This window comes from Ovis aries, chromosome 1 (genome assembly GCF_016772045.2).
Source record: "Ovis aries strain OAR_USU_Benz2616 breed Rambouillet chromosome 1, ARS-UI_Ramb_v3.0, whole genome shotgun sequence".
Taxonomy (NCBI): Eukaryota; Metazoa; Chordata; class Mammalia; order Artiodactyla; family Bovidae; genus Ovis; species Ovis aries.
In genome coordinates, this window is record NC_056054.1 from 236,886,388 (window position 1) to 236,913,409 (window position 27,022).

The 27,022-nt window shown below is 37.4% G+C and overlaps 1 protein-coding gene across 2 annotated transcripts; it reads right to left on the reverse strand.

Annotated features, from left to right (window-relative positions):
• Positions 1-1,080: 1,080 nt before the first annotated feature.
• LOC101115927 (arylacetamide deacetylase-like) lies at positions 1,081-26,804 on the reverse strand. Of its 2 annotated transcripts, none has more exons than XM_004003244.6 (5): positions 26,651-26,804; positions 15,081-15,303; positions 13,425-13,494; positions 12,214-12,385; positions 1,081-5,353 (listed from the first exon to the last, which is right to left on the reverse strand). In XM_004003244.6, exons 1-5 carry the CDS (start codon positions 26,786-26,788, stop codon positions 4,760-4,762), a joined length of 1,197 nt encoding a protein of 398 aa, XP_004003293.2. In that variant the 5' UTR covers positions 26,789-26,804; the 3' UTR covers positions 1,081-4,759. The 2 variants fall into 2 exon arrangements, with proteins under 2 accessions (XP_004003293.2, XP_042091476.1); XM_042235542.2 differs by having other exon boundaries at positions 19,499-26,804.
• Positions 26,805-27,022: the final 218 nt, after the last annotated feature.

The following is a 27,022-nucleotide window of genomic DNA, read 5'->3' on the forward strand; positions in this document are numbered from 1 at the left end:
CAGATTATTGAAAGCCATGAGACTAGCTGATATCACCAGAGAAGAGACTATGGGTGAAAAAAAAAAAATACAGAAACACTCCACTAAGAGATCAAGAGAAAAGACAGATGAGAAAATGTAATAGAGAGCAAGAGCTAGAAGCTGGAGGTGTATAGATCATAACGATTGGCTGAAGAACTAAATCTGAATAAGGAAGGAAAAATACGTGCAGAATGAGGAAATTTAAAATGCTGATATAATTCAAGTACGTGGTAATTGGTAGTATTAGTGAGAGTGACCTAGTATGACAGTAGGTTACAGTCAGATAATAGCCTATTTGATACTGAGATTACAGGGTGCAGTTTCAGTTAGTAACAAAGTCTAAGGTATGATCATAAGAGCAAATGGTTTATGTAGAGTAAAAGCCAACATTATCAGGGGGAAGGAAAGTCAAACAATGGTCAGTCCACAATGTTAGTTGCATCATCTATATAGATTTTGAAATCCCCAACTGTAATAATGGAGATAGCGATGGTGACTTTAAAGGTGAAATCTTTGAGACATTAGAGTCAGTGATGCAGAGGTTGGCAGGTGACTACATAATGGAAAGGTAACTGATGATAGAGTCTACTACCATGATATGGGAGGCTGTAGGGAGAGAGAATAGTCTGGTAGCATCAGTGAACAAGGAAGATACTTATGGTTTGATCAATGTGGGAGGGAAAATAGAAGCCTGGTTGCCGGGGACCAGCCCCGGTGGATCCAGGGTAATTTGAAGCAGGGACGGTGTGGCGAGAGAGATATATAGATTTAGAGAGAGATAAGGAAAGAGTTTACAGTTAAGAGAATAGAGGAGAGAAAGAGGCCGTATTCCTTGGTTTACATAAAAAGCCAATAAAGCCTCAGACAAGAGACTTACACCATCTACATAAGGCCACAGGCGCCTGCTTGAATAGCGGAGGGTGCCCTGCCTTGGGCTCCCTCTCGCAAGGGTCTTAGAAGCCCAGGCAAATAAGTAGACACGATGAGCTTCTATGCTCCGGACGAGAATCAGCCAGAAAATAGAGTAAGAAAGAAATGAAGACACGGGGGAAGCCAGTCTTTCCAGGAACTGGTCCGTTTCTTTATTTCCCAGGTCTGCTTTTATATTTTTGTTATACATAGAGATAAATGGAAAATACAAAGTCATGCAGGGTCAGCAGCCCTGACGCTTATCGAGACCAGGCTTTCTCTCTGCATACTTAGCTGTATACACAGCTCTTAGGTGATTTACATCATCTTCTGGCCAGGAGGCCTATTAGCATTTTATGGCTCTTTTCTGATAAGGGCCCATCAACCAGAAAACTTATTTGCCCTAAAAGTGTTGTACTTACTAAAGTCTGGTGCCACTCTCAGAAAGCACTAATTAAGGTTACATTCTTACATAGCAAGGACACAACAATTTATAACAAGGAAAGAGGAGTACAGTGATTTATAACAAAGAGAAAATTCATTAACTCAAAAGTCTAGTATTACTAACATCAAAACTACTATATTCTTTTTTCTACATCTCAATTACATTGATTAATATCCTCCAGGCGCCTAAAAGATAAAGGATATGGAGGCCTGGTGGCAGTCATTAACTCAACAATGAAAACCTACACCGATATAATTTTTAGCTCTTTAAAAAGGGGCTCTATATCTTTAAGATGCTTTAAGCTTCGTGCCTCTCGTGGTTGGGGGGCTGTAAACAATCACATGCGTAGTTAAACCTGTCAGACAAGTTAGAGAGTCATCAAAGGGGTTTGAGCTGAAACACTCCTTTTATATGCAGGACACTGTCAACTGGAGCTCTAAGTTAACTTTTTCCAGAGAAATGTGGTCGAGGATAGCCCCTGTTAATGTCAGAAACGTTGGTGAAAGTCATAAAATAATAAAACAGACAGATTCTGGTTTGGGGGTAGATGCTTGAGAAGGCCCAGGGGGATTTCCTCGAGGCCTGATCTCACCTTTGCCTATCAGGCCTCTTCCTCATGACCTTTGCCACGGGTGGGATTCCCCACCCTGGCTCCCAGCACCTGGTCCTCAATTAAGTACTACATCTCAGATGACAGTTAATGGAAGGCACAGATAAAATCTTATGGATATGTGTTCATGATGATCCAAGAGTTCCAGAGAGCTCAGTGGAAAGATTATAGGAATTGAGAAGGGATTGTGGAAAGGGGAGAATCAGGGACAGGGAATATGTTACAGAGATTAGCAGGTGAGAAATGAAAGTGATTGAGAGTGAGGACTGATGTAGAGAGGGGTAAAGATCAGTTAATGATAGCCAGTTATCCCTTCTCCAGCAATCTTCCCAACCCAGGAACTGAACCAAGGTCTCCTGCATTTCAGACAGGTTCTTTACCAACTGAGCTATCAGCGAAGCCCAAGAAGTCATCAGGACACCTATTCTCTTATTCATCCTATTGTACTTGGTAAAAACTAAAAGTGGGGATCTAGATGGACTTTTGTAATAGGAACTTAAGCTGAGAATAGATAATTCGTTTGTTGCTGTTGCTTTATTAGTTATTGATCCCTCTGTCTGCTATAACTTTAGGCTGGAAATCTGAGACACATGCAACTGACATCAATTTGTTGCATCATTATATTTACATAGCTTTAAACAAAGTACTTTGTGTCAAATGTTATGTCCATATTTAAATATATCTTTCTAATTAAGACTATGTCCCCACCTGGTAATTAACAGACATTGTTTTGATTTATGGGTAGGTGATTTGAAGGAGGTAAAAGAGTGGGACATACAGATACAAGTAAAAAAGTCCTCTTCAACTGAGTATACAAATATTAACAGCACACAAGTATCCCAGTGGTGTTCCATTTGGAACCATAAGTATGATTCATTTATACTTCTGTCTCATGTAATGATGCTGCTGTTGCTGCTGTCACTTCAGTCGTGTCTGACTCTGTACGACCCCATAGATGGCAGCCCACTGGGCTCCCCCATCCCTGGAATTCTCTAGGCAAGAACACTGGAGTGGGTTGCCATTTCCTTCTCCAATGCATGAAAGTGAAAAGTCAAAGTGAAGTCGCTCAGTTGTGTCCGACTCTTAGCGACTCCATGGACTGCAGCCTACCAGGCTCCTCCGTTCATGGGATTTTTCAGGCAAGAGTACTGGAGTTCCACAAATTACCTAGCGATTTCGTTTGTCACTCTACTAACCCCCTGTGTATTTCCACAAGTAATTTAAACCATTTATGCCTACAGAATTTGTGACCTAACTACCAGTTGTTTACTCAACTCTCATAAATTTACGTAAAAAAAAACAAATACTAATTTTGTTCAGGACGTTGTGCCATGGTTAAAAAATATATTACTCCTTAAGCAACCTTGACAGTTATATGTGTCCACATGAAATACAGTTATGTAAAATGAAACATAAAGTGAGACATATGTTGGGTAGGACTTGCAGAAATGCTATTATTTTTCTTGATAAAAACAGAAATGAAAGTTTCTGATTCTCCCATTCCCCTAACCTCCACCTCTTTCTGCCTGATAATAGCTGAGGAGGAATGGAAAGAAGAAGCCTTGACTTCTGACAGTTGGGAGGAGATGCCATACTAGCCCTGAGCTGCCTTCATCAGTATTTCTCCAGAATTATCAAACATTACATGATATATGGTCATTACTGTTTATCCACTATAGTCTATGCTATAGACTGAATGTGTCCCCCAAGTTTCTTATGTTGAAACCCTATCTTCTCTGAGATGGTATTAGGAAGTGAAGTGAAGACTTTGAGAAGTAATTAGGATTAGATGAGCTCATGAGAGTGGAGTCCTCATGAATGAAATGAGTGCCCTTATAAGAGTCATAGAAAAGCCTGCTCCCTCTCTTTGTTCTCTGTCATGGAAGTCACAGTTTGCAGTGCAGAAGTGGGCTCTCACCAGAATCTGACCATATTGATACCCTGAACCTCCAAAACTGTAAGCAATAAATTTCTATTGTTTTATAAGCCACCAACTCTATAGTTATTGTTACAGCAGCTCAAATTGACTAAGACAGACCAATAACTTAGCGATTTTGTTTGTCACTCTACTAACCCCATATAGACACAAGAACTTTCAGAGATCAAAATTTTCAGTTTGGTTTTGTGATTTCCTCTATGTCCTGGGTTTCACTCATTGCTGCTACATGTAGAGTTACTGCCTCCCACTTGAATGCCCCTCATTTGTCAAAAGAATAGAGCTACTGTTTTCCTAGAATGCCTATGAGATCATTGGCACTGATTCTGGTGTCTGAGCACATGAAGAAGTTTGCATTAAGAAGTGAATTTTGCAGTGATAAACAAATGATGTTGTAGTGAGGCTAACACTCTGAAAAAAGAATTGGCAAGGAAATATGATTGCCTATAAGGCAGCATTTCAAGACTCCAAATCCATGCCAACTGAAGCTCTAGCATTTCACAAACCAGATGTATTCCTTTAAACTTTCTTCTAAATAGTAATACCATTAGACAAAAAACTAGGGCTATAAATTAGAGTTATAAGAAATGACTAACAGCAGCAAGAAAAAATATAGAATATAAATATTAGTTAAGGTACAGAGATGAGTAAACAACATTTATAATAAGGGACAGAGAAGAATCTGCTGAGTTAAAAAGACAAACAAAATACAGTGGTTATGAGAACATTAGAAAGGTCACAGATAATCAAATATCAATGCAAACACAACCTTTTCTCACTAATTTGTTTCCTACTCTGAGGTTTATATATTTTTATGAACCACTGTTCAGATATTTTACTATAAATTTTCACTTAACCAACTCATATACTGTTTTTCTATTCTGTATCCAATTTTAAACCCACGATAAACAAGTGCTCCATGAAATCCATCCTCAATGTGGTTGTGGGTCACCCTAACTCCCGCATTCTGGAGTCTGGTGACGTACATGATTCCATCATCTCTTAATATATCATATTGACAGGTGATGACATAGGTCAGGGGCAAATTACGCAATCTGTTGTCATCAGCCAACAAGGGAGCTGCCCTCACATCTAGAAACCCTGGATACTTTTTAGCCAGCTTAGAATTACCATAAGTTGGACTCTTATAAAAATGCCCTTTCCTAAACTTCTCAGGGAGGAAAGAACTCCAATTAACAAATTTGAACAGATGGCTTGATTCCACTGGTACATGTTGATTGAAGAACATGGCTTTTTCAAGTGATCTGTCTGTGGTAAAGTATCCACTCCACAATCTGGCCACGAATGATTTGGTCAGACCAAGATTTGAGTTTTCCCGATATGATGGTAAATCCAGATCAAGACATTGAAGGGCAGGATAAATTAAAGACTGGGTCTTGAGTTTGATCTTGACATCTGGGTCATCTATGAGCTGAAAATAATTTAAAATGTATTTTAAATTTAAAAGCAATTACTGATATGAGTTAAATTCAGAATCTCAAAAAATAATCAGAAACAAGAAATATATCTCAAAGAACATTCCAATTTTCAGTTATATCTAAGACTAGGTGTATTACTTAAATACTATGAACATAAACAGTGATAGAACCCAGGTCTCTTGCATTGCAGGTCATACCATCTGAGCCAACAGGGAAGCCCAACACTTTTCTTATGGATGGGGAAAAAGACCATCTAATCTGTGATTTAAAAGCAAAATATCTACTCTTACATTGCTAAGAATGGCAATCAGAGGAAACTGATTTATTTTAAATAAAAATTTTATATACATATTATTATATTAACAGAATCCCTTGGACTTCAAAGAGCTCCAATAAGTCCATCCTAAATGAAATCAGTCTTGAATATTCATTGGAAGGACTGATGCTGAAACTGAAACTCCAATACTTTGGCCACCTGATGCAAAGAACTGACTCATTGGAAAAGACCCTGATGCTGGGAGGAGAGGAAGGCAGGAGGAGAAGGGGCTGACAGAGGATGAGATGGTTGGATGGCATCACTGACTCGATGGACATGAGTTTGAATAAGCTCTGGGAGTTAGTGATGGACAGGGAAGCCTGGTGGGTGCAGTCCATGGGGTCACAAAGAGTTGGACAAGACTGAGTGACTGAACTGAACTGATATCAACAGGCAGTAACATTTAAGGAGAAGATCATGTCATTAGGAATTCTAATTCAATGCTGACACTAAATAAATAAATCCTGGATAAAAGTCTAATTGATTTTAATGTTTAAGTGTTTCAAATATTCAGATTAGTGCGTTAAGACAAATGTATCTATAAATTAATATGCATACATTTGGGGTGTACTAAAATTTTTCCATCAATAGGATGCATAACCCAAAGTATTTGGGAACCAGTAATACTGAGCATGGGGCTTCCTTGATAGCTTAGATGGTAAAGAACCTGCCTGCAGTTCAGGAGACCCAGGTTTGAGCTCTGGGGTGGGAAGATCCCCTGTAGGAGGGCATGGCAATCAACACCAGCATTCTTGCCTGGAAAATCCCATTGACAGAGGAGCCTCTCAGGCTGTAGTCTATAAGGCTGCATAGAGCCAGACACAACTGAAGCGATTCAGCAAGCACACACACAATATTAAGCATTACATTTTAGGAGATGTTTCTGTGTACATTTATATGGTTCCCACATTGAAATGGCCCAGGATGCCTCATAGAATAGCTTCTATAAGTGTGGTCCCTAGATGCCTAGTATTCAAATCACCCAGGGATTTGTTAGAAATGAAAATTCTTAAACCTAGCCCAGACTCACTAAATTAAGTTGGGAGGAACCAGCAATGTGTGTTTTGTCATCTTTCGGGTGATTCTGATGCAAGGAAAAATTTGAGCTCCACTGGTGTAGGTCATAAACAGTAATTATTGAAGCCATATACACTCTGGCGCTGCCCAGAGTAAAGTTCATTTCTGAAAACTTGATATAGAGTTGAAGAGAGCACAGGACCCTGACATTCTTTCCTTTGATATAAATATGACATTTTACACACACACAGGCATATGTGAGTGTACACACACACACACACACACACACACACAGAGGCCTGCAAAAGCAAATGGCAACAATGTTTATTTCATTTAGATCACAAGAATTAGAGCAAGTTAGTAGAATAAAATATTTGAAAGTTCATTACTAGATTATTTTATGTAAAAATAATTTCTGAATTTAAATAACCAGTTCTGTGTTTTATTTCAGGTAAAATTACCACATTCCATTTATCTTGGTACAGGCAGGGGTCTCCAAATGGAAGAAATAGCCTGCAAGTGTCAGACATTTTTATCTCCTTTAAGTGGCAGGAAAAAAACAAACAAGCCATATTTTTTTCCTTCTCTACACAAATTTGAAAGGAGATTTCTCTTAAAATTCTGTGTTGCCATGACACCTGGTTTCACTTAAAGTTAACCATTGCCTTTTTCTTATGGAAATGTTTATCTTAAGCTATGCTAATGTACTATGCATTTACCCCAAACTCTGTCTTCAAGTTGGTTCCGCCTTTTGGCTCAGAACCTACTTGATAAACCAGTATGTTATACTCCGATATCGTTCCTTTAATCTATGTAAGTAACACTATTTTTATGGTGCTCTGCCCTTCTTCAAGATTCAAGTTAATCCTTTTATGGCCCAAGATGAACCATTTGGAGCCAAGATTATCCCAAAATACATTCTATGGGTGAAGGGCCTGGTGCCATTCTAAGTATTGAGACATTCCTTTCTTTCATTAACAGACTGCTGGTGACTATGTAACATCCAGCTAAAGACTAGCAGGGGGTACTCTTTCTGCTCCCTTCTGATGCCTATGTCAAAAGCTTTCTCTATCTCCTTTATACTTTAATAAAACTTTATTACACAGAAGCTCTGAGTGATCAAGCCTTGTCTCTGGCCCTGGATTAAATTCTTCTCCTCCGGGGGCCAAGAATCCCAGCGTCATAATTCAACAACAACCTTTCAGTATGAAGAATGCTTAGATCGGTAAAGGAATGGTAATTATCAAATGGCTTCCCAAGTGGTGCAGTGGTAAAGAATCTGCCTGCCAATGTAGGAGACACAAGAGAACGTGGGTTCCATCCCTGGGTCAGGAATATCCTTTGGAGTTGGACATGGAAACCTGCTCCAGTATTCTTGCCTGGAAAATCCCATGGAGAGAGCCTGGCGGGCTACAGTCCATGGGATCACAAAGAGTTAGACGTAACTGAGTGACTAAACACACACAATTATTAAATAGGTAGCTCACAGGTGACTGATTTAGAGTGAGTTAAGGAGATCCAACCAGTCCATCCTAAAGGAGATCATTCCTGGGTGTTCATTGGAAGGACTGATGCTAAAGCTGAAACTCCAATACTTTGGCCACCTCATGCAAAGAGTTGATTCATTGGAAAAGACTCTGATGCTGGGAGGGATTGGGGGCAGGAAGAGAAGGGGATGACAGAGGATGAGATGGCTGGATGGCATTACCGACTTGATGGACATGACTTTGAGTGAACTCCGGGAGTTGGTGATGGACAGGGAGGCCTGGGTGCTGCGATTCATGGGGTTGCAAAGAGTTGGACACAATTGAGTGACTGAACTGAACTGAACTGAAGAAGACATACAAAAATATTTTATATTTGACCAATTAATTAAAACTTTACAGATAGCCAAAATCTTTGACCTGTAGATTTAAAAAAGTAATAAACCTATATTTTATTTTAAATTTTTAAAGTATAGTTGATTTACAATATTGTTTTACTTTCTGCTGTACAGCAAAGTGAATCAGTTTTATATATATATATATATATATATATATATATATATATATCCACTCTTTTTTGGACTCTTTTCCCATATAGGCCATTACAGAGTATTAAGTAGGATTCCCTGTGCTATATAGTAGGTCCTCATTAGTTATCTATCTCATATGTAGTATTCTATACCAATCCAAATCTCCCAATTTATTCCTCCCTTTTCTTTCCCCTGGTAACCATAAGTTTGTTTTCTTCATCTGTGAATCTATTTCTGTTTAAAAAATTATACTTTGTAATTAAATATAACACATATATATAACTATATAAGGCAGAAATGTGAAATGTAATAGATATGTTTAAGGGTCAGGGAATTTACCATACCCTTGTACACCCTTCTTTCTCTCCAGTAACCATCAACCTATATTTTATTACATTCAATTTTGTGTATTTCTTTAAAATTACACTAGTTATATATGTCAATGCAGTTAAACTGGTTAGGGCTTCCCAACAGAGTGGTAAAAGAATTGGCCTGCAATGCAAGAGATGCAAGAGACACAGATTTGACCGCTGGGTCAAAAAGATCCTCTCAAATAGGAAATGGCAGCTTCAGTATTCTTGCCTGTAGAATTTCATGGACAGAGTAGCCTGGTGGGCTACAGTCCATGAAATCGCGGAGTCAGATGTGATTGAGTACACACACACATCTCTTCCTAGGTAAGCAATAATTGTTACTGTGACTTTTAAAAAATTCTTTTTTGTACATGAGATATGATTCTACTTCCTTAATCTCTCAATGTATTGAAACTCATTTTTATAAAATATATTTTTCTTTGCATTATTAACAGCTTGTTCATGGTATGTATATATTTTTTCTAATATTTTATTCATGATAATAATATCTTAGTTTTCTGAATATAATTGGCCCATTGTTTTCCTTCCTAAAATTGTTCTTGTCAGATTGGTCATAAAGATCAAGATTCTTTTTGAAAATAACTGAAGAGTGTATACTCTTTTCGTGTTCTTAGGCACGTATTTTGTTTTTCTGGAATAAAATGGTTATAAAATGGCTCAGATTTTTATTTCCTGTTGTGTCTGTTTTGCAAGTTATATTTTCTTGGAATTTGTCCATTTAATTTAAATATTATAATACTTTAATTCTAAAGTTCTTCAAACAAAATTCTTTCAAGGATACAATACATGTTTAACCTTCAAAGAATAATTCTTTTCCATATTGAAGGGTCTGCAGTGTTGTCCTGCTCTCAGTTTTGGAGTTAATTAGTTGTACTTAACTTTTATTTTTCCTCATTATCTTCCAAGAGATTTAAAAATTGTGTTTGTCCTTTTAAACAGTTCACCTTTTGCTTTTTGTTCACATCTCCCATAAGCTCATTTTGATTATCCTAATTTCTGTTCTTGTCATTATTACTATCTTCCTTCTATTTTTTAATTTGATTTTTTGAGTCAAATGTTTATTCCATCCTTCTTTCTTTGCTAATATATGCTTTTGAGGAAATACAATTTCCTATAAACACTATCCTGGAGATCATATAAAAGATACAGTATTTTAAATAGTGGCCCATTGGTCTTAATATGTTTTTAAATTTCCATACAAGGAAAAATATTTTGTTATTTGTCTTTTTGTATTGATCCTCCATTACTGCATTGTGGTAAGAGTTCAAGTGTTATATGATTTAAAGTCTGTGACTTTCTTTTTTTTTTGTTTTGTTTTCCAAGACTTGCCTTATGGCAGTACTTGGTCAATTTTTTAAAATGATCATGTGTAGTTGCTTGCGGAGAAGGCAATAGCACCCCACTCCAGTACTCTTGCCTGGAAACTCCCATGGATGGAAGAGCCTGGTGTGCTTCCGTCTATGGGGTCGCACAGAATCGGACACGACTGAGCGACTTCCCTTTCACTTTTCACTTTCACACATTGGAGAAGGAAATGGCAACCCACTTCAGTATTCTTGCCTGGAGAATCCCAGGGACGGGGGAGCCTGGTGGGCTGCCATCTATGGGGTCGCAAAGAGTCGGACACGACTGAAGCGACTTAGCAGCAGCAGCAGCAGCAGCAGCCGCAGTACTTGCTTGTTCCCTGTTATTTACAGGTCCACTGAGTTAAATGCACTGGTTGTTATTCCAGTCCTCTATACAATTATTTTTTGCCTCTCAATCTCTTAATCACTGGAAGAGGAATTTTAAAATTTTCTTCTGTGATTGTGAACTTCATTGTTTTCCCTTATAATTTTGTTGATGTTTTCTTCATATTTGTGTGTGTATGTGTGTTCAGTCATTCAGTTGTGTCCAACGCTTTGTGACCCTGTATTTACAGCCAAGTTATTAACTCCACACAGATTTAGAGCTGTATATTTCCTAGGTGATTTGAACTTTTTTCTGTAATAATGTCATTTTCCTTACCTAAACATTCATTTAGATATTATTTCAGGGTATATTTTGTCCATTCATTTATTTTCAAATTTTCTACTTATTTATTACGTTTTTAGTCTGGAAATCTTGGCCTTAAAACCGAATCATTTAGACTACAACCTTATTTTGTGCATCCTCCTTTCCGTCTCTGTTTTTCACTTCTTTCAGATTGATTGAACTTTCTATTGAATAATTTTTTTCTGTACTACTTTACGAGTTATGCCCTGTTTTTATTCATTAAATGATTATTTTAAGAATTATAAAGAGTATTCTTAACTTCAACTTATCAAAGTTCAAATGGTAACATTTATTTCTTCTTGGATAATACAAAAGTTAAGCTTATAAGACAAAATCTATTCTCTCCTCTTCTTAGTTCACTTTTCCTTTTTAAAAACATTTATTTATTTTTAGTTATGTAGAGTTCATTGCAGCATGCAGAATCTTTTGTTCACAGGCTTCTCTCTAGTTGTTGTGCACAAGCTCAGTAGTTGTGGCACATAGGCTTAGTGGTTGTGGTGGGCAGGCTTAATTGCCTTGAGGCATGTGGGATCTTTGTTCCCTGACCAGGGATTGAAAATTAATATTGATATATGAAAATTATAATTCCCTGTGCAAGTAAATATTATCTGTGAACTGGCTAATATGTTTCTCTATAGGCAATTAGATTATTCTGATAACAACACTTTTCATGCAAGGGAGATCAAACCAGTCCATCCTGAAGGAAATCAGCCCTGAATGTTCATTGGAAGGATTGATGCTGAAGCTGAAACTCCAATACTTTGGCCACCTGATGCAAAGAATTCACTCACTGGAAAAGACCCTGATGCTGAGAAAGATTGAAGGCAAGAGAAGAAGGGGACAATAGAGGATGAGATGGTTGGATGGCATCACCGACTTGGTGGACATGAGTTTGAGTAAGCTCCAGGAGCTGGTGATGGACAGGGAAGCCAGGCATACTGCAGTCTATCAGGTCGCAAAGAGTTGGACACCACTGAGCGACTGAACTAAACTGATTCATATAATAATAACATAACTTCACTGGTATTTCAATGTTTGAAATAAATGTATTAAGTGTAGGATATTTTTTAAAAAATCAAATAAATGTGAGTAATATACCTGTTGAGTCACGGCTGCAGCTAAATTCCCTCCAGCACTCTCTCCAGAGATACCAATTCTTTCAGGATCTACACTGTACTTGTCAAGAACATCTTGGTTTAAGAACCATTTTAGTGCATTATAGACATCTTCAAATTGGCTTGGAAAGTGATGTTCAGGTGCTAGTCGGTAGCTGTGGGCAGAATAACGATGTTCTTTAAGTCAGTTATTGTTAATCAAAAAATGTCATGAATGTGCATGCTTTAACCTAAAAATCAAAAGTAATATTTTTCTTTAGCAACCTCATGGTTTAGGTCATTATGAATTCAAAGACAAACTTCATGTTTATGACTGTGCTTGACATGAAGGTTTTTGCAAGTGCCATTATACATAAGTAAAATCTTGAATGACAAACTTGGAGTAGATTAAAAAGAAAAAAAAAAAACAACAACTCTGGTGATAACTTCCTGAAACTAAACTTCTCCCAAAATGTTATTTTCTTTGTAGTCATTACACTTTATTAGCAACCAATAAATAATGAACAAATCATAGGAATTATTCTATTCCAACTTAAATAATCAAGTTGGCATGCAGGGGGTCACTGTTTTTTACATAACTTCATTTTTCTATTCATTCCCATTGGGTTTCTTTTCTACTGTTGGTCATTAACCTAGAATGCTTTTCAAAACTAGATTTTGTCTGAATTCCCACATGTTACTTGGTGACTAACTGCTTTTAATGAGGGATTATCCCATGAAATATATACTAATTTCTTTAAATAGATCTTATTGGTTAATCCTCAAAAAACCCTATAATATACAAAATATTATGACTCTCAGTTTACACATGAGAAAACAGATCTAACATGATATTTAACTGGCAGCCATCCAATCGATTCTAGCACCAGGTTTTGAACCTCATTTTCTGATTCTGAAGCCCTGCTAATTAAGAATAGGCTAAAAGTCCATTGGAGGTCCTTTGTCCATGAAATACAATAGTTAGATTTTATTATAAAAATTTCTTGACTTGCTCTTTTTGATCCTTACTTGACCTAACTATAAAACTCTTTTCTATCTGACTGTTTTCTGGTCATGCTCAAGCTCACTTTTTCTATTCTCATCTTTTCAACTTCATCTGAACACTCCTGACATAAGGAATGACCAAGACTGCTGTGAGCATCTGACTGCATAAGGCATCTGATCAAGATCCACACGATCCCACAGTGTTCTTACTTGGTTGAAATGACAACAGCATCTAGTATAACAGCTGTCCGTCTTGATAGAAAGTCAATATCAAAGAAAGCTGAAACAAATGAAAATAAAATCTGAGACTGACAGATGAACTGAATGGTGTTCCCTTCAGCAGAAAGCTTATTACTCTACCTTGTTCCTCAATGAAATGTTCTAGGAAAAATATTTCTAAAATTTCATCATAGCTACGGAACATAAATTCCTCTATTCAGTGATCTTTTTACATATGTCTCATTTTCACACTAAATTTATTAAACCAATTTCATTCTCTTCAAGATTAATCTCTGCTCCATTTAGCAGCTGTTGTGTGTTGAAAAAATTAATACAGAAATATTAACTCCCTGATACTTGGGAAGTCACTGTCTACTGAAGACAAGTACAGGGAGGGATAGCTGTATAAGCAGACAGGAATATTGCAAAATATTAGTTGTTTTAATAGAAGAGCATAGACAGTGCTCTCTGGAAATAGTAATAGACTCCATCAAAACTGCCAGAGGAAGATAAAGAGTAAAGGGGAAATAGAGAGAGCTGAGACCTGATTTATATATTCATATTTTCTGAAAGGCAGACAAAAATATGTGCTTTCTGGGTCTTTTTTTTTTTTTTTTTGGCCATGTACACAGGATGGGGGTGGGTCACCCATGTTTGCTACTGGGCTTGGGTAAATTCTCCCTTTTGCATATAAGAAAAGTTTAAGAAAATATAATCGAATTTGTCAGAAATAGGAAGAGAAAGAAATCATAAAATGCTAAAGGGCAAATATCAGGATACAACGTTGTTGCAAAGGTTCCATCAAGGGAAAGGAGGAGTATGAATTGTTCTGTGACAGTTTTCAAAGTTGAGTGTTGACTATTCTTAAAATGTCAAATATACACTGTTTTAAACTTTTACTTAACATTTGCTACAAAAAGTTGTCAATTCTTCTCTTTACTGAGTCCAATTCCCTCCTACTTCCTCTAGGTCAGACAAATCTCATCCCATCCTCCCCCTCTCCACATTTCCTCAACATCTTCATTTTCCACTTATAACCACATTCAAAGGCCTTCCATAGATAAATACAAAATATATATAATAAAAAATATATTTATACATACATAAAAGTTTTTATAAGTAAAATTATATATAATAAACATGTATTATATATAAAAATGCATCAAATAAATTGAAATGTACATGTGTCCTTTATAAAATAAAAATAAAATACCCTTTTTCAACTCTGTGCTTCTTTTCCATCTAACACCTTCCTTCTCATTTCCTTCATAACAGAGATTACTGAAAAACTGGCATCACCATCTCCATTTCCTCATTTCTCATCTATTATTCAACTCACTTCATTTTGATTTTCATCACAATGTTCCATCATTTCTGCAATTAACAAGTTTAATGCTGTATTTCTAAGTTCATAGAATTCTTTCCCCTCTTACCTGTTATCTGCTACAGCTTTTGATATTGATTATTGCTTTCCAGAAAGAGATTTAATATAATTCCTTTAAACTATTAATAGCATAGTTCCAAAGAATTAAACTTCAGACAGCTGAAGCATTCTGTTATCTATGATGTTTAACATATGTCAAAGTCAACATCTTAATAAAATGTATGCTAGGTGATAATCTAAAATTTTCAACGAGAGGCTCATACCAGCACTTCCCATATGCCAACCACCACCATGAATATAAAATAAGCCTCTTCTTAGTGTCTCCGACTTCCGTTTTGGTAAATATATACGGACAGGAACATTGTTGAAAGTTGTCTCCATCACAGTGACATTTTCATCAGATGTAGGTGGGACTTCTTGAATGCTCATGAAGAACCTTGCAATGTCCATGAAATGACTGATTCCCAACAGCTCAGCAAAGTGACACTAAAATAAGAGTGAAGGGAAAAAACACATAGAGCTTACAGATTTCGAATGCCAATATTGTTAGTGACCCTAGAAGGATGCACGTGTGTTCCTAAAGGTCCTGCATCACACTGTCACAGGTGAATCTGAATAGGTGCAGAATCTTTACCACAACAGTTGGCCTTAGATTTTTTTAAAAAGATAAAGATTTATTGAAGTATTACAATATGGCAGATTTTATACTTTCTACTTTGAGTACAAAGATAAACAAGGTAAGTTCTCTATATAAGCTCAAAAGTCATGTGAGAGAAATGGATACAGAGTCATAAAACAATATAACCAATGCCTCATAGACATATACAGAGAACTCTGACAGAGGTCAATAAACTAGATGCCTGAACATAAGACCTGGGGAGGAGTTTTCAAATATTGGTGAACTCTGATAACAATATTGAAAGGGGAAGAAAACTTTGGCCAAACAAAGAGGAAATCTCACCAGAGGCCAAAGGAACAGAAACAGGAAGTGCAGGTGATTTACTAAACCACGAAGTAGTAAAGCTAGCAAAGCTATTATAGTATGATTGACAAAGGATATAGTTTAGAGGGAGTTTTCAGGAAAAAAAAGAATGTTTAAGACATGTGCTGGAATCACCTACCAGGACCAGACTGTGCAAAGTGGGGGAAGGGCCTTTCTTAAGAACAGCTGACTGCCTTGTGCTCTTATATAGTTGTTCCTGAATGTGACTTTGGTTCAAGAGCCTAGATGTCTGTGGGGAACCTGTTCATGTCAAAGTGCGAGTTCCTGACTAAACAAGATGACACCACATTTCCCCATCTTCCCCACCTGAGCTTGGGAATAGCGAATGGATGGCTGGGCAGCTCTTGTATTCTCATGAAGGCCATACTGTGCCCACTTCACACTTGGGAAGGAAGCTCATACAACTACTTGTTATTTGAAGCTATGAATCATGCACTCTCACACTGGGGGCTTCTGTTCTTGAGAGTTATTTGAATGCTTCTGATCTGCTGCTATCCTTCTGAAGAGAGGTCAGCCTGGCCCAGAGCCTGGGGCATGTGGATGTTCTAGGCAAGAGTGCTCTTGAGGCTGCTAGGATCATCTCATTGGACTGGCTGCCTATCCTAAGGAACCATCCATTGTAAGCTTGTGCCAACACCGTGGTATCCAGCTGTGAGGACTGGAGAGGAGGTGAAGTTCGTCCATCATGGCCTCCAGAACCTTCTCAGAGAGAAGTGCTGGTGAAAAATTTCACAACTCTAGCGTGTCTGAATGAGACCCCAGATTCTCTAAAAAAATGTTTGGAAAATATTTTGTTCTTATCCTAGTTTAGTAGCAACTACCAGCATCTCAAACCAGCCACTGAAACTCGTCTGTGGTGTCCATCCTCGTCCTTTTACAGCTGCCCTAGACCTCAGTCCTGAGTAGTCTGAGCAGTCTGCCTTTCATCCGTGCTGTCTGCTGTCATATTCTCCAAGTCTTCTCTAGTAAGTATTTAAAGGGAAACATCCAGCTTTCCCTGCTGCCTCCTGGAGATGGGCCCATAAAGGGACAAGGGCAAGATTACCATCAACGATCTGAAGTAAAAGAGCCTTGCTGTCCCAGCCCATGCCCTGTGAATCCAGGCCCACAAACTGCATAAAATGGAGTGTTGGTGGCTGTGTACAATAAATGCCAAAAATTCGGTTGTGGTTTCATTAAAACAAACAAACAAAAAAACACGTGCTGGAATTAGATAACTGACTTGCTTAAAGATAATAATGCCCTCGTTACCAATGTTAAGTGACATGTTAATGCATGAAATGTAGTAGCAAAATAGTTATTGAATGTAACACCTGTAATAGTCCCCATTAAGGGAGAGGTTTGGTGAGGTGAGTAGTTGGGACTCTGCACTTTCACTGCAGTTTCCACAGGTGTGATGCTGGGAAAGATTGAAGGCTGGAGGAGAAGGGGACAACAGAGGATGAGATGGTTGGATGGCATCACCGATTCAATGGACATTCGTTTGGGTAAACTCCAGGAGTTAGTAATGGACAGGGAGGCCTGGCATGCTGCGGTCCATGAGGTCACAAAGAGTTGGATATGACTGAGCGACTGAACTGAACTGAACTAACTGATACCTGATTGGGGAACTATAAGGTTAGTGCAAAGGTAATTGTAGTTTTACACTGTTGAACTTTACCACTTGATACTAGAATATATTCTTGAGTAAATTTTGTTACATTATGCATCATTTTAAGACACATTTCTCTCTTTATGCTTTCTTTTTGATAATGATTTTCTATGTGCTGTTTATTTTATATTTATTTTAGACTAAAGATATGATGCTAGACAAAAAGGAAATTCAATAAAATTTTTTTATTCGAGTTCAGAATGGGTCATAAGGCAGTGAAGACAACTCACAACATCAACAATGCATTTGGCTCAGTAAATGCTAACAAGTGTACAGTGAAGTGGTGGTTCAAGAAATTTTGCAAAGGAGATGAGAGCCTTGAAAATGAGGAGCATAGTGGCTGGTTATCAGAAGGTGACAACAACCAATTGAGAGCAATAATCAAAGCTGATCCTCTAAAAATACACAGGCAATTGCTGAAGAACTCAACATCAATCATTCTATGTTCATTTGGCATTGGAAACAAATTGAAAGGTGAAATCTTGATAAGTAGGTGTCCCATGAACTGACCAAAAAAGAAAAAAATCGTGGTTTTGAAGTACCATCTTCTCTTATTATGCACAACAACAATGAACCATTTCTTGACTGGATTGTGATGTGCAATGAAAAGTGGATTTTATTTGACAATCATCAATGACCAGCTCAACAGTTAGACTGAGAAGAAGTTTCAAAACACCAAAAAATGGTCATAGTCACTGTTTGGTGGCCTGCTGCCCATCTGGTCCACTACAGCTTTCTAAATCCTGGTGAAATCATTACAGCTGAGAAGTATGCTCAGCAAATTGATTGAGATGCACCAAAAACTGCAACACTGGCAGCCGATACTGGTCAACAGAAAGAGCCCATTTCTCCTCCACAACAATGCCTGACCACATGTCACACAAGCAACACTTCAAAAATTGAACAAATTGGGCTACAGAGTTTTGCTTCAACTGGCATTTTCACCTGACCTCTCACCAACTGACTACCACTTCTTCAAGCATCTTGACAACTTTTTGCAGAGAAAACACTTGCACAACCAGCAGGATGCAGAAGAAAAACTTATTCCTTGTTGGCAAAATGTGTTGATTGTAATGGTTCTTATTTTGATTAATGAAGATGTGTTTGAGCCTAGTTATAATGATTTAAAATTCACACTACAAAATTACAATTATGTTTGTACTAAAAATATTCCATAAGCTGTGTGGCAGGGTCAAAAATAAAGGAAAAAACAAACAAACAAAAAAAACACAGTGCTAGAGGTATGGTTAATGCAAGATGCTTGTGATATAATTTCCAACCTTTACAGACTATTGTTAAAAATAGACATTCACATAAATAAACTCTAATAAAAGGCAGAGCAAAAAAAGACCTTGAATGGCTGCTCAGGTAGAAAGAGAAGACAGATTAGTTCTGAAAAATAAGAAGAAAGTTTCTGATGGGTGCATTGTTTGATTTCAACCTGTTGAATGTGAAAAATTATGGTTGCTTAAAATTTTTAGATTTAGTCAGACAGGAAAAACAATTTGATCAAAGGCCTAAAGAAAAGAAATTTCAAAGGTATTCATGAACACCATTTTATCCGGAAGCTAACTTGCTTGGCCTATATGGTTGAAATTTCAGTGGGAAGCTCTGTTGACACTGCAGTATGGGGAGCTACTTTCAGAACACAGTGTCTATTTTTCTTTTGTAAACACATCACCAAGCAGCTTAATGTGTTCTAACTAGCTAACAACAAAATAAATGCTATCCATATGTGATACATACATATATATCATTAAGTATGGACTTCCCTAGTGGCTCAGATGGTAAAGTGTCTACCTACAATGCAGGAGACCCGGGTTCGATCCCTGGGTCGGGAAGATCTCCTGGAGAAGGGAATGGCAACCCACTCCAGTACTCTTGCCTGGAAAATTCCATGGATGGAGGAGCCTGGTAGGCTGAAATGCTAGATCTTCCTCAATTTCCAATGAGGTTATGTCCTGGTAAATTCATTGTAATTTGAAAATGTTTTAAGTAAAAAATGCATTTAAATATATGTAACCTACCAAACAGGCTTCCCAGGTGGCTCAGTGGCAAATAATCTGCATGCAAATGCAGGAGATAGGGGTTCAGTCTCTGGATCAGGAATATCCCCTGGAGGAGGAAATGGCAATCCACTCCAGCATTCTTGCCTGGGAAATCCCATAGAAGGAAAAACTTGGCGGGTTACAGTCCATGAGATCACAAAAAGAGTCAGACATGAATGAGCAACTAAACACACACAACCTACTAAACATCTGCTTAGCCTACAGTAGGGCATAATTATCTAATGCAAAATTTATTTTACAATAAAATACTGAAATTGTGTAATTTACTGAATACTGTCCTGAAAGTGAAGAACACAATGGTTGTAGGAGGAGAGAGTGGTGTAAGTATGTAGGTTGTTTACACGTGCGATCAAAGGGTTAACTGGGAGCTATGGCTCCCTATTGGTGTCCAGCATCATGACAGGGAATCGCCCACATATCTCATGCCTGGAGAAAAGATCAAAATCAAAATGTGAAGTACAGTTTCTACTGAATGTGTATAACTTTTGCACCATCATAAAGTCAAACCATCATGAATCAGGAACTGTCTGTACTTAAAACAGTAATTTAATTTTAAACAGTGGGCATTGTGAAACATAACCTGGGAGTTAAGCTGACCATACTCTATTATAATTTTCTTATTAATGTATTGAAAGGTCATTTCCAGTTCTTATTCTACATTATTTAGTCTGAAGTCTCTGATTAATTTGATCAAAAATAAGTAGTATTATGATTTGTACAGACATTGTACTCAGGAGTTTTAACTAGATATTCCTGAAGTTAAGAGGTTAGTTATAGTCAAAAGAAATGGTAAAAGTTGGCATGTAATTAATAAATAGATTGATGATATATAGCTAGGTAGACAGATAAAAAGATACAAACAGCTTTTAATATATATTCACTTATATATAATGTGCTGCTGCTTAGTCATTTAGTCATGTCCAACTCTTTGAAACTCTGATGGACTATAGCCCACCAGACTCCCCTGTCCATGGGGATTTTCCAGGCAAGAATACTGGAGTGGGTTGCCATATCCTCCTCCAGAGGATCTCCCAACCCAAGGATCGAAACTGGGTCTCTTGCATTGCAGGCAGATTTTTTTTTTTACCACTGAGCCACCAGGGAAGTCATATAATGTGCTACCTATATTTATACTGTTAGGCATTTATACCCATATCTAATCCATGTCCAAATCTGTATTCAGTTGTGTCTCAATATTCATATCTATATTTATGTCAATGAAAACTCGATTAACCATCAGTTAAGAAGAAAAAATAGGCTTTTTATTCAAGCCAAGTTGAGGATTATAACCCAGGAGACAGAATCTCAGAAAGGTCTGAGAACTGTTCTGCTGACTAGAAGTCAAACACACAGTCATATACATTTTTGAGCAAAGGATCATGCATCAAAATGACCTACTGATATTTTACATAAACCTTACCAAGGATACATAGTCCAAATAAGCATATATGAAGGGTGCAGTAAGTTATCATGACCCCTTCCAGAATTAGGAGAAAATGTTATCCTTTTAAGTTACACTGATGGCTTCCCTAGTGGCTCAGTGGTAAAGAATCCACCTGTCAACGCAGGAGACAGGGGGCTCAGGGAAGACCCCACATGCTGTAGAACAACTAAACTCATGCACAAAACTACTGAACCTGTGCTCTAGAGTCCAGGAGCCACAACTGCTGAAGACCAAGCACCCTACAGCCTGGTTGCACAATAAGAGGCCATTGCAATGGGAAGCCCACATACCGCAACTAAAGAGTAGCTCCCACTCGATGCAACTAGAGAAAAGCCCATGCAGCCATGAAGACCCAGCACAGCCAAAAATAAATAAAGTTATATAAGAAAGAAGTTGCATTGCTAGCATCAGAAGAAAGGAGATATATATATATAAAAATAACTATACTTATAGTTGTTTTTAATCTTTGCCAAGTATTATGCTTTCCATTTGTGTACCAATTCAATTCTGACCAAAAACGTGGTAAACAGTAACATATTCCCAGATTTTTCAGTTGAATATGTTGAGGTGGGAGAAGTTAAGAGACTTATTTATGACTAGTCATACAATAAGTGCTGTATGTGGGACTCAAGCCTCGGTCTGATCCCTAAAGCCGGATGTCACTCCTGACCAGATAATATGTTGTCCGATAGTGGCCACAATTATGAAATGCCCATTGAACAGACAGTGTGACAGTATTCACAGAACTTTCATGGGTGTGAGAGACTGGACAGAGAGACTGGGCAGGAACCAAACTCTGAGGGCACCTTGGACCCTGCCCAGGGTCCAGAAGAATGGTGGTGGTTCCCACGGCCTCCTGCATTTCCCCGCCCAATCATGCTACACTTGGTTTAAGTAGCACACAAATATCCCTCCTGTTAAGCCGCTGGACTTAATATTGCCTAGCAGCTGTCCTCAAGAGATGTCAGAAGACAGACTCACAAAAAGTGCTGCCTTAATGTTTATACTAAGTATAAAGTATAAAGTGCTGCCAGAGGAGTAGAACTTCATGCAGGTGAGAGTGAAGTACAAACGCTTAGTCAGTGCCTGATAAGCTTAAAAGATCAACTATTCTATAGCTATAAGGATATTCTAGGTCTTCTCCACATTCTGGTCACCCTTTCTACACACAAACAGCTCCACGCACACTGGCCTTGCCCCCAACACCATGGTATCCCCTATCTGCTCCTCCTTGCTGTACACAAGGTGTAGAGACTCTTAGTTCCAGTGGACCATTTTCCATCCCCTTTACTTTTCAATGTGGAAACAATTTTTAATTATTTTAAATGTTAACATAGAAAGGTGATAGTTAGGTCACAAGCATTTATTTACTTAATTTTAACAGATTTAAAACTCCTAGGACCTATGACATAAAGTGTCCACATTTTTCCCAAGAAAATAATTTATGTTAATTTAGCTGGCCCTCCGGCTTTCAAGCATCTGTCTACAATGCAGGAGACCTGGGTTCAATTCCTGGGTCGGGAAGATACCCTGGAGAAGGAAATGGCAATCCACTTCAGTACTACTGCCTGGAAAATCTCATGGACAGAGGAGCCTGGTAGGCTACATGTAGTCCATGGGTCACAAAGAGTCCTGCTGCTTTCCTGGTTGCCCAGAGGTTAAAGCGTCTGCCTGCAATGCGGGAGACCTAGGTTCGATCCCTGGTTTGGGAAGATCCCTTGGAGAAGGAAATGGCAACCCACTCCAGTATTCTTGCCTAGGATGGAGGAGCCTGGTGGGCTACAGCCCACAGGGTTGCAAAGAGTTGGACACGACTGAGCGACTTCACTTTCACTTTCTGGCTTTCAATCAAATTTAAGTGCAGAAAATACAAGGCCTCTTTCAAAACATAAATCACTAGACTCAAGTATTTTATCTGTAAAGAATAAGATTATTTAGTTTCAAGTAAATATTTTTAAATGATAGGAGAATGGTATGGAGAAGGCAATGGCACACCACTCCAGTACTCTTGCCTGGAAAATCCCATGGACGGAGGAGGCTGGTTGGTGGGCTGCAAGTCAATGGGATCACTGAGGGTTGGACATGGCTGAGCAACTTCACTTTCACTTTTCACTTTCATGCATTGGAGAAGGAAATGGCAACCCACTCCAGCATTCTCGCCTGGAGAATCCCAGGGACAGGGGAGCCTGGTGGGCTGCTGTCTATGGGGTCACACAGAGTCAGACACGACTGAAGTGACTTAGCAGCAGCAGCAGGAGAATAGTGTATGTTATACAAGTTAAAGATGAGTATTTATATGAAAATAGGAAATCAACCTTGAATATTCATTAGAATGACTGATGCTGAAAGCTGAAGCTCCAATACATTGGCCACTAGATTCGAAGAGCCGATTCACTGGAAAAGATCTCGATGCTGGGAAAGACTGAAGGCAAAATGAGAAGTGGGGCAGCAAAGGATGAGATGGTTACATAGCATCACCGACTTAATGGACATGAATTTGAGCAAACTCTGTGAGATAGTGGAGGATGGAGGAGTCTGTGTGCTGCAGTCCATGGGGTTGCAAAGAGTCAGACATGACATGAGACTGAACAACAGAGTAGTCGTCATGTGTTGTGTAAGAAAGTACTAATTATAAAAAAATTATAGGTGACTTTGTATTTTCACAACGTTTTAGAGTTTACTAGGAGGTGTAACATTAATAAATACATAACAAAAGACTAAGAAGTCACCACTGTGTTACAAATATAGACCAGTGTCCCTGGAGTCTGAATTGAATAACAAGAGTCTTAGTTTCTTTGGCTCTATTTGGTGAAATATGAAGAAACTAGAGCAGTAGCTTATGGGCATACCTTCTCAAATTATCTTTTTTTCTTTATACTGACTCTATACTCTGGGAGCAATTTTTTATGTAAATTTGAAATATTAAATGATAGAGAGGGAAAATTCTCACTAATGCAAGAATTTACATCCCTCAGTGTAAGGACAAAATGTTTTACACATCTTAATCAATCATACAAGGATCTATCACCTAAATATATATATAAAACTGAATTTCTGTTGAGAAAACAGTGCCTATGCCATTGGCTGCACCTAGTCAAAGTTCTGCAGATTAAGTGTGGTTACTCAGCAATTTGGAAACTCAAATGAGTATTGGGTTTCAAAATGTTCATCCTTTGGAGGTCACCCAGTGATATCTTTGAGAAGGCCATAGCAGCAAAAAGAAGTAAAAAAGGCTGCAAGAGTCAGTGACAAATGGAGGAAAAAAGAATAGAAGGTAATAAAACTAACAAATTTTAAAATAGCCTTAAACCTAGGAAGTTTCAAAGTGTCCCAAAGCAAATAAGTAAAACCTTACAATCTGGTGTAAGGGTAGAAAATGTTTTCACAGATGTCTATAATCCCAAACCGGGTATAGGTCTGAAAATGTTATTTGATTGCCGTGTTATTTCTTATCAAGACTAAATGCAACCTCAGAGTCATTTTATAGTCTCATATTACCTTTCAGAGTAATGCTGAGCAGTCTATGAGTTGGCATTTTAGTAAACTATATTTGCAATTCCTATTTCAGGAGATAATGCTGTATCACCAACTAGTTGATAGTTGATTGTATTCAATGATTTTCATTTATCTTCATCACAGGATTATTAAAAATTAGAATTACCGTTCTTTAACTTATGCTTAAGTTGATTGGTAAAGAACAAATCAGGTGGCATTAAATTCAAGCAAAAGTTTTGTTTTTTCTTTTTGGGATAAGGAAAATGATTGAAAAAAACCTGGTTACTTTCTTTAACATGAAGTGAAGTGAGTGATGGGCTTTTTAGAGGTTTTGATAAGATACCATATTATATGGTAATCTGATATACTTAGCATATTAAATATTTTCCTTAAGAAAAAAAAAGAGTGGGAGTTTTATGGTAAATCTACATTTTTTTCCTTTTTATGTGAAACCAAACAATGCAAGGGAAAAAAGAACAGATAAATAATTAAAAAGGTAACAGTTACTTCTGGGCAATTTTTTAGTATAGCAACTTGTCCCAGTAATCAAGCCTCATTATGTTTCAGTCTTTGATCATGGTGAATCTCTTTCATTCTTGGAGTAAATATCCATTGTCTTTTATTAGAAATTTATATATACATAGTGTTAGGAGCTCTAAAGCAAAAATACTTTAAGGAAAAAAGTCTTGACCCTTCCACCATTCTCCAGTACATTCTTTTAAGTTTGTCAAAGAAAAGCTATCTCATCCAAATAGAAATAATACAAAAGGTATGTGAATAACATTCATGAAAAAACAAAAACTCATGCAAGGTACTATGTACTATAAGAAAAATAATAATAGCCTCCAGCATATGAAGAAAACAAGTTTAAAAATAATTGATACAAGGTAGGTGAAATAAATTACACAATGCTTCAGAACAAATAATATAAGAAAAAAGGTCACAAAGCAGAAGTACAAATCTTTAAGGAATATATAAGAAGATATTTGGAGGTGATCTCTAATTGAAAGGAAGAGGTGACTGAAAAATGGTACTGGTAGAAATCAGAAAAGGAATAAGAAAAAGACAAAATAATTTCAGAAATAAACACTGAGTTATAAGAAACTCAAGCAAACTGTTATATATGATAGAAACAAGAAAAACAAACAAAAGAAAATTGCAGAAGATTAAATGTTATAGAGAAAATGACATTTTTTCCAAAGACAAACACAGACTACATGTGTACGTAAATGTATACACACACACACATAATTAATCCAAATAATAAAAGAAATCAAAAGGATCAATCAAAATCAACCAAGAATAACTTTACAAAAAAAATGACTTGAAGCTATATTCCACCAAAACTGACCCAAACCCAATAACATGTACTATAAAATTACTAAAAATGGTCAAATCACTAATAAGAAAATAAAAATAAGACAAGCATCACACTTATTCAGAGCTACATTAAGCTCCAGAAAAGTGCTGGAACTAAAAAAATATATACAAGAGACGTTGAGCTAAGGGTTTAATACCCAGACTGTCTATGAATTGTTTTTGTTTTGTTTTTGCTGCAGGGAGGCAATTCACTACACAGTTAAAGGAGCAAACTATATGGCTTTATTTCCAAGTAATTAGACTCATTAGAAAAGAACCACAAGTCTTTGAGGACCACCCATGAACAGTAGGTAGTGAGCCAGCCATGCGGGATCCTATCATTCAGCAACTAAACCCTTCAGCTGGAAACCTTTCCCCTGGATCTTTACCAGCTGACTTGTTCACAGGTATTTCAGTAAGAAAGGATTTGCACATCTGAATACAAGGTTACTGTATCGAATTCTGTAACTAATCACAGTGTTGCTCAATTCCACCATTTCTGAAGTTCAAAAGGCTTCATTCTGGCAGCACTCATGCCATGAAACTCACGATAAGACTTTTTGTCTTTCTTAGCCAGTCTATTTCGTCTTCTAGTATTTAAAATGGAAACTCCTTGACTACTCCCTCCATATTCAGTCTGTTCCGGCTCTGCATTAAGCAATAGATAAAATATTTTAAAGGTTTTAAAACCACCAAGCAAACTTTGAGTAAAATTTCCAAAACAGCAGAAATTATTTAAAAAATAATAAAGATAATTATTTTCTCCTGATTAAACTTCTAAACATTTAGAGTCAATAAAAGTTTATACTTACCAAATGTGTCATAGTTTTCAAACACGTTGTTACCCACATTAATTTCCATGGCTCCTCAATATTATCCGGGAGAGGTGTGTAAACATAATATGCCCCAAGGACTCCCACAATCAGAAGCAAAATCGTCTTTCTTCCCATGATGTTTTCCAACTGCACGTTCTTCTTGGCAGCTGAAATATTTGAATGTTGAAATTTCATAACAGCTTTTGGACTTACTAAAAAGTGTTACCTAACTTCTTAGACACAAATTCCATTGGTCCGATTGTCATTCTGCAAGCTGTTGGGGAGTAATTAACTCAGAAAAAATACAAAGAACTCTGTGAAACCCATACTCATATTATCTGCAGGTTCTGTCAAGTACAACAGCCTTAT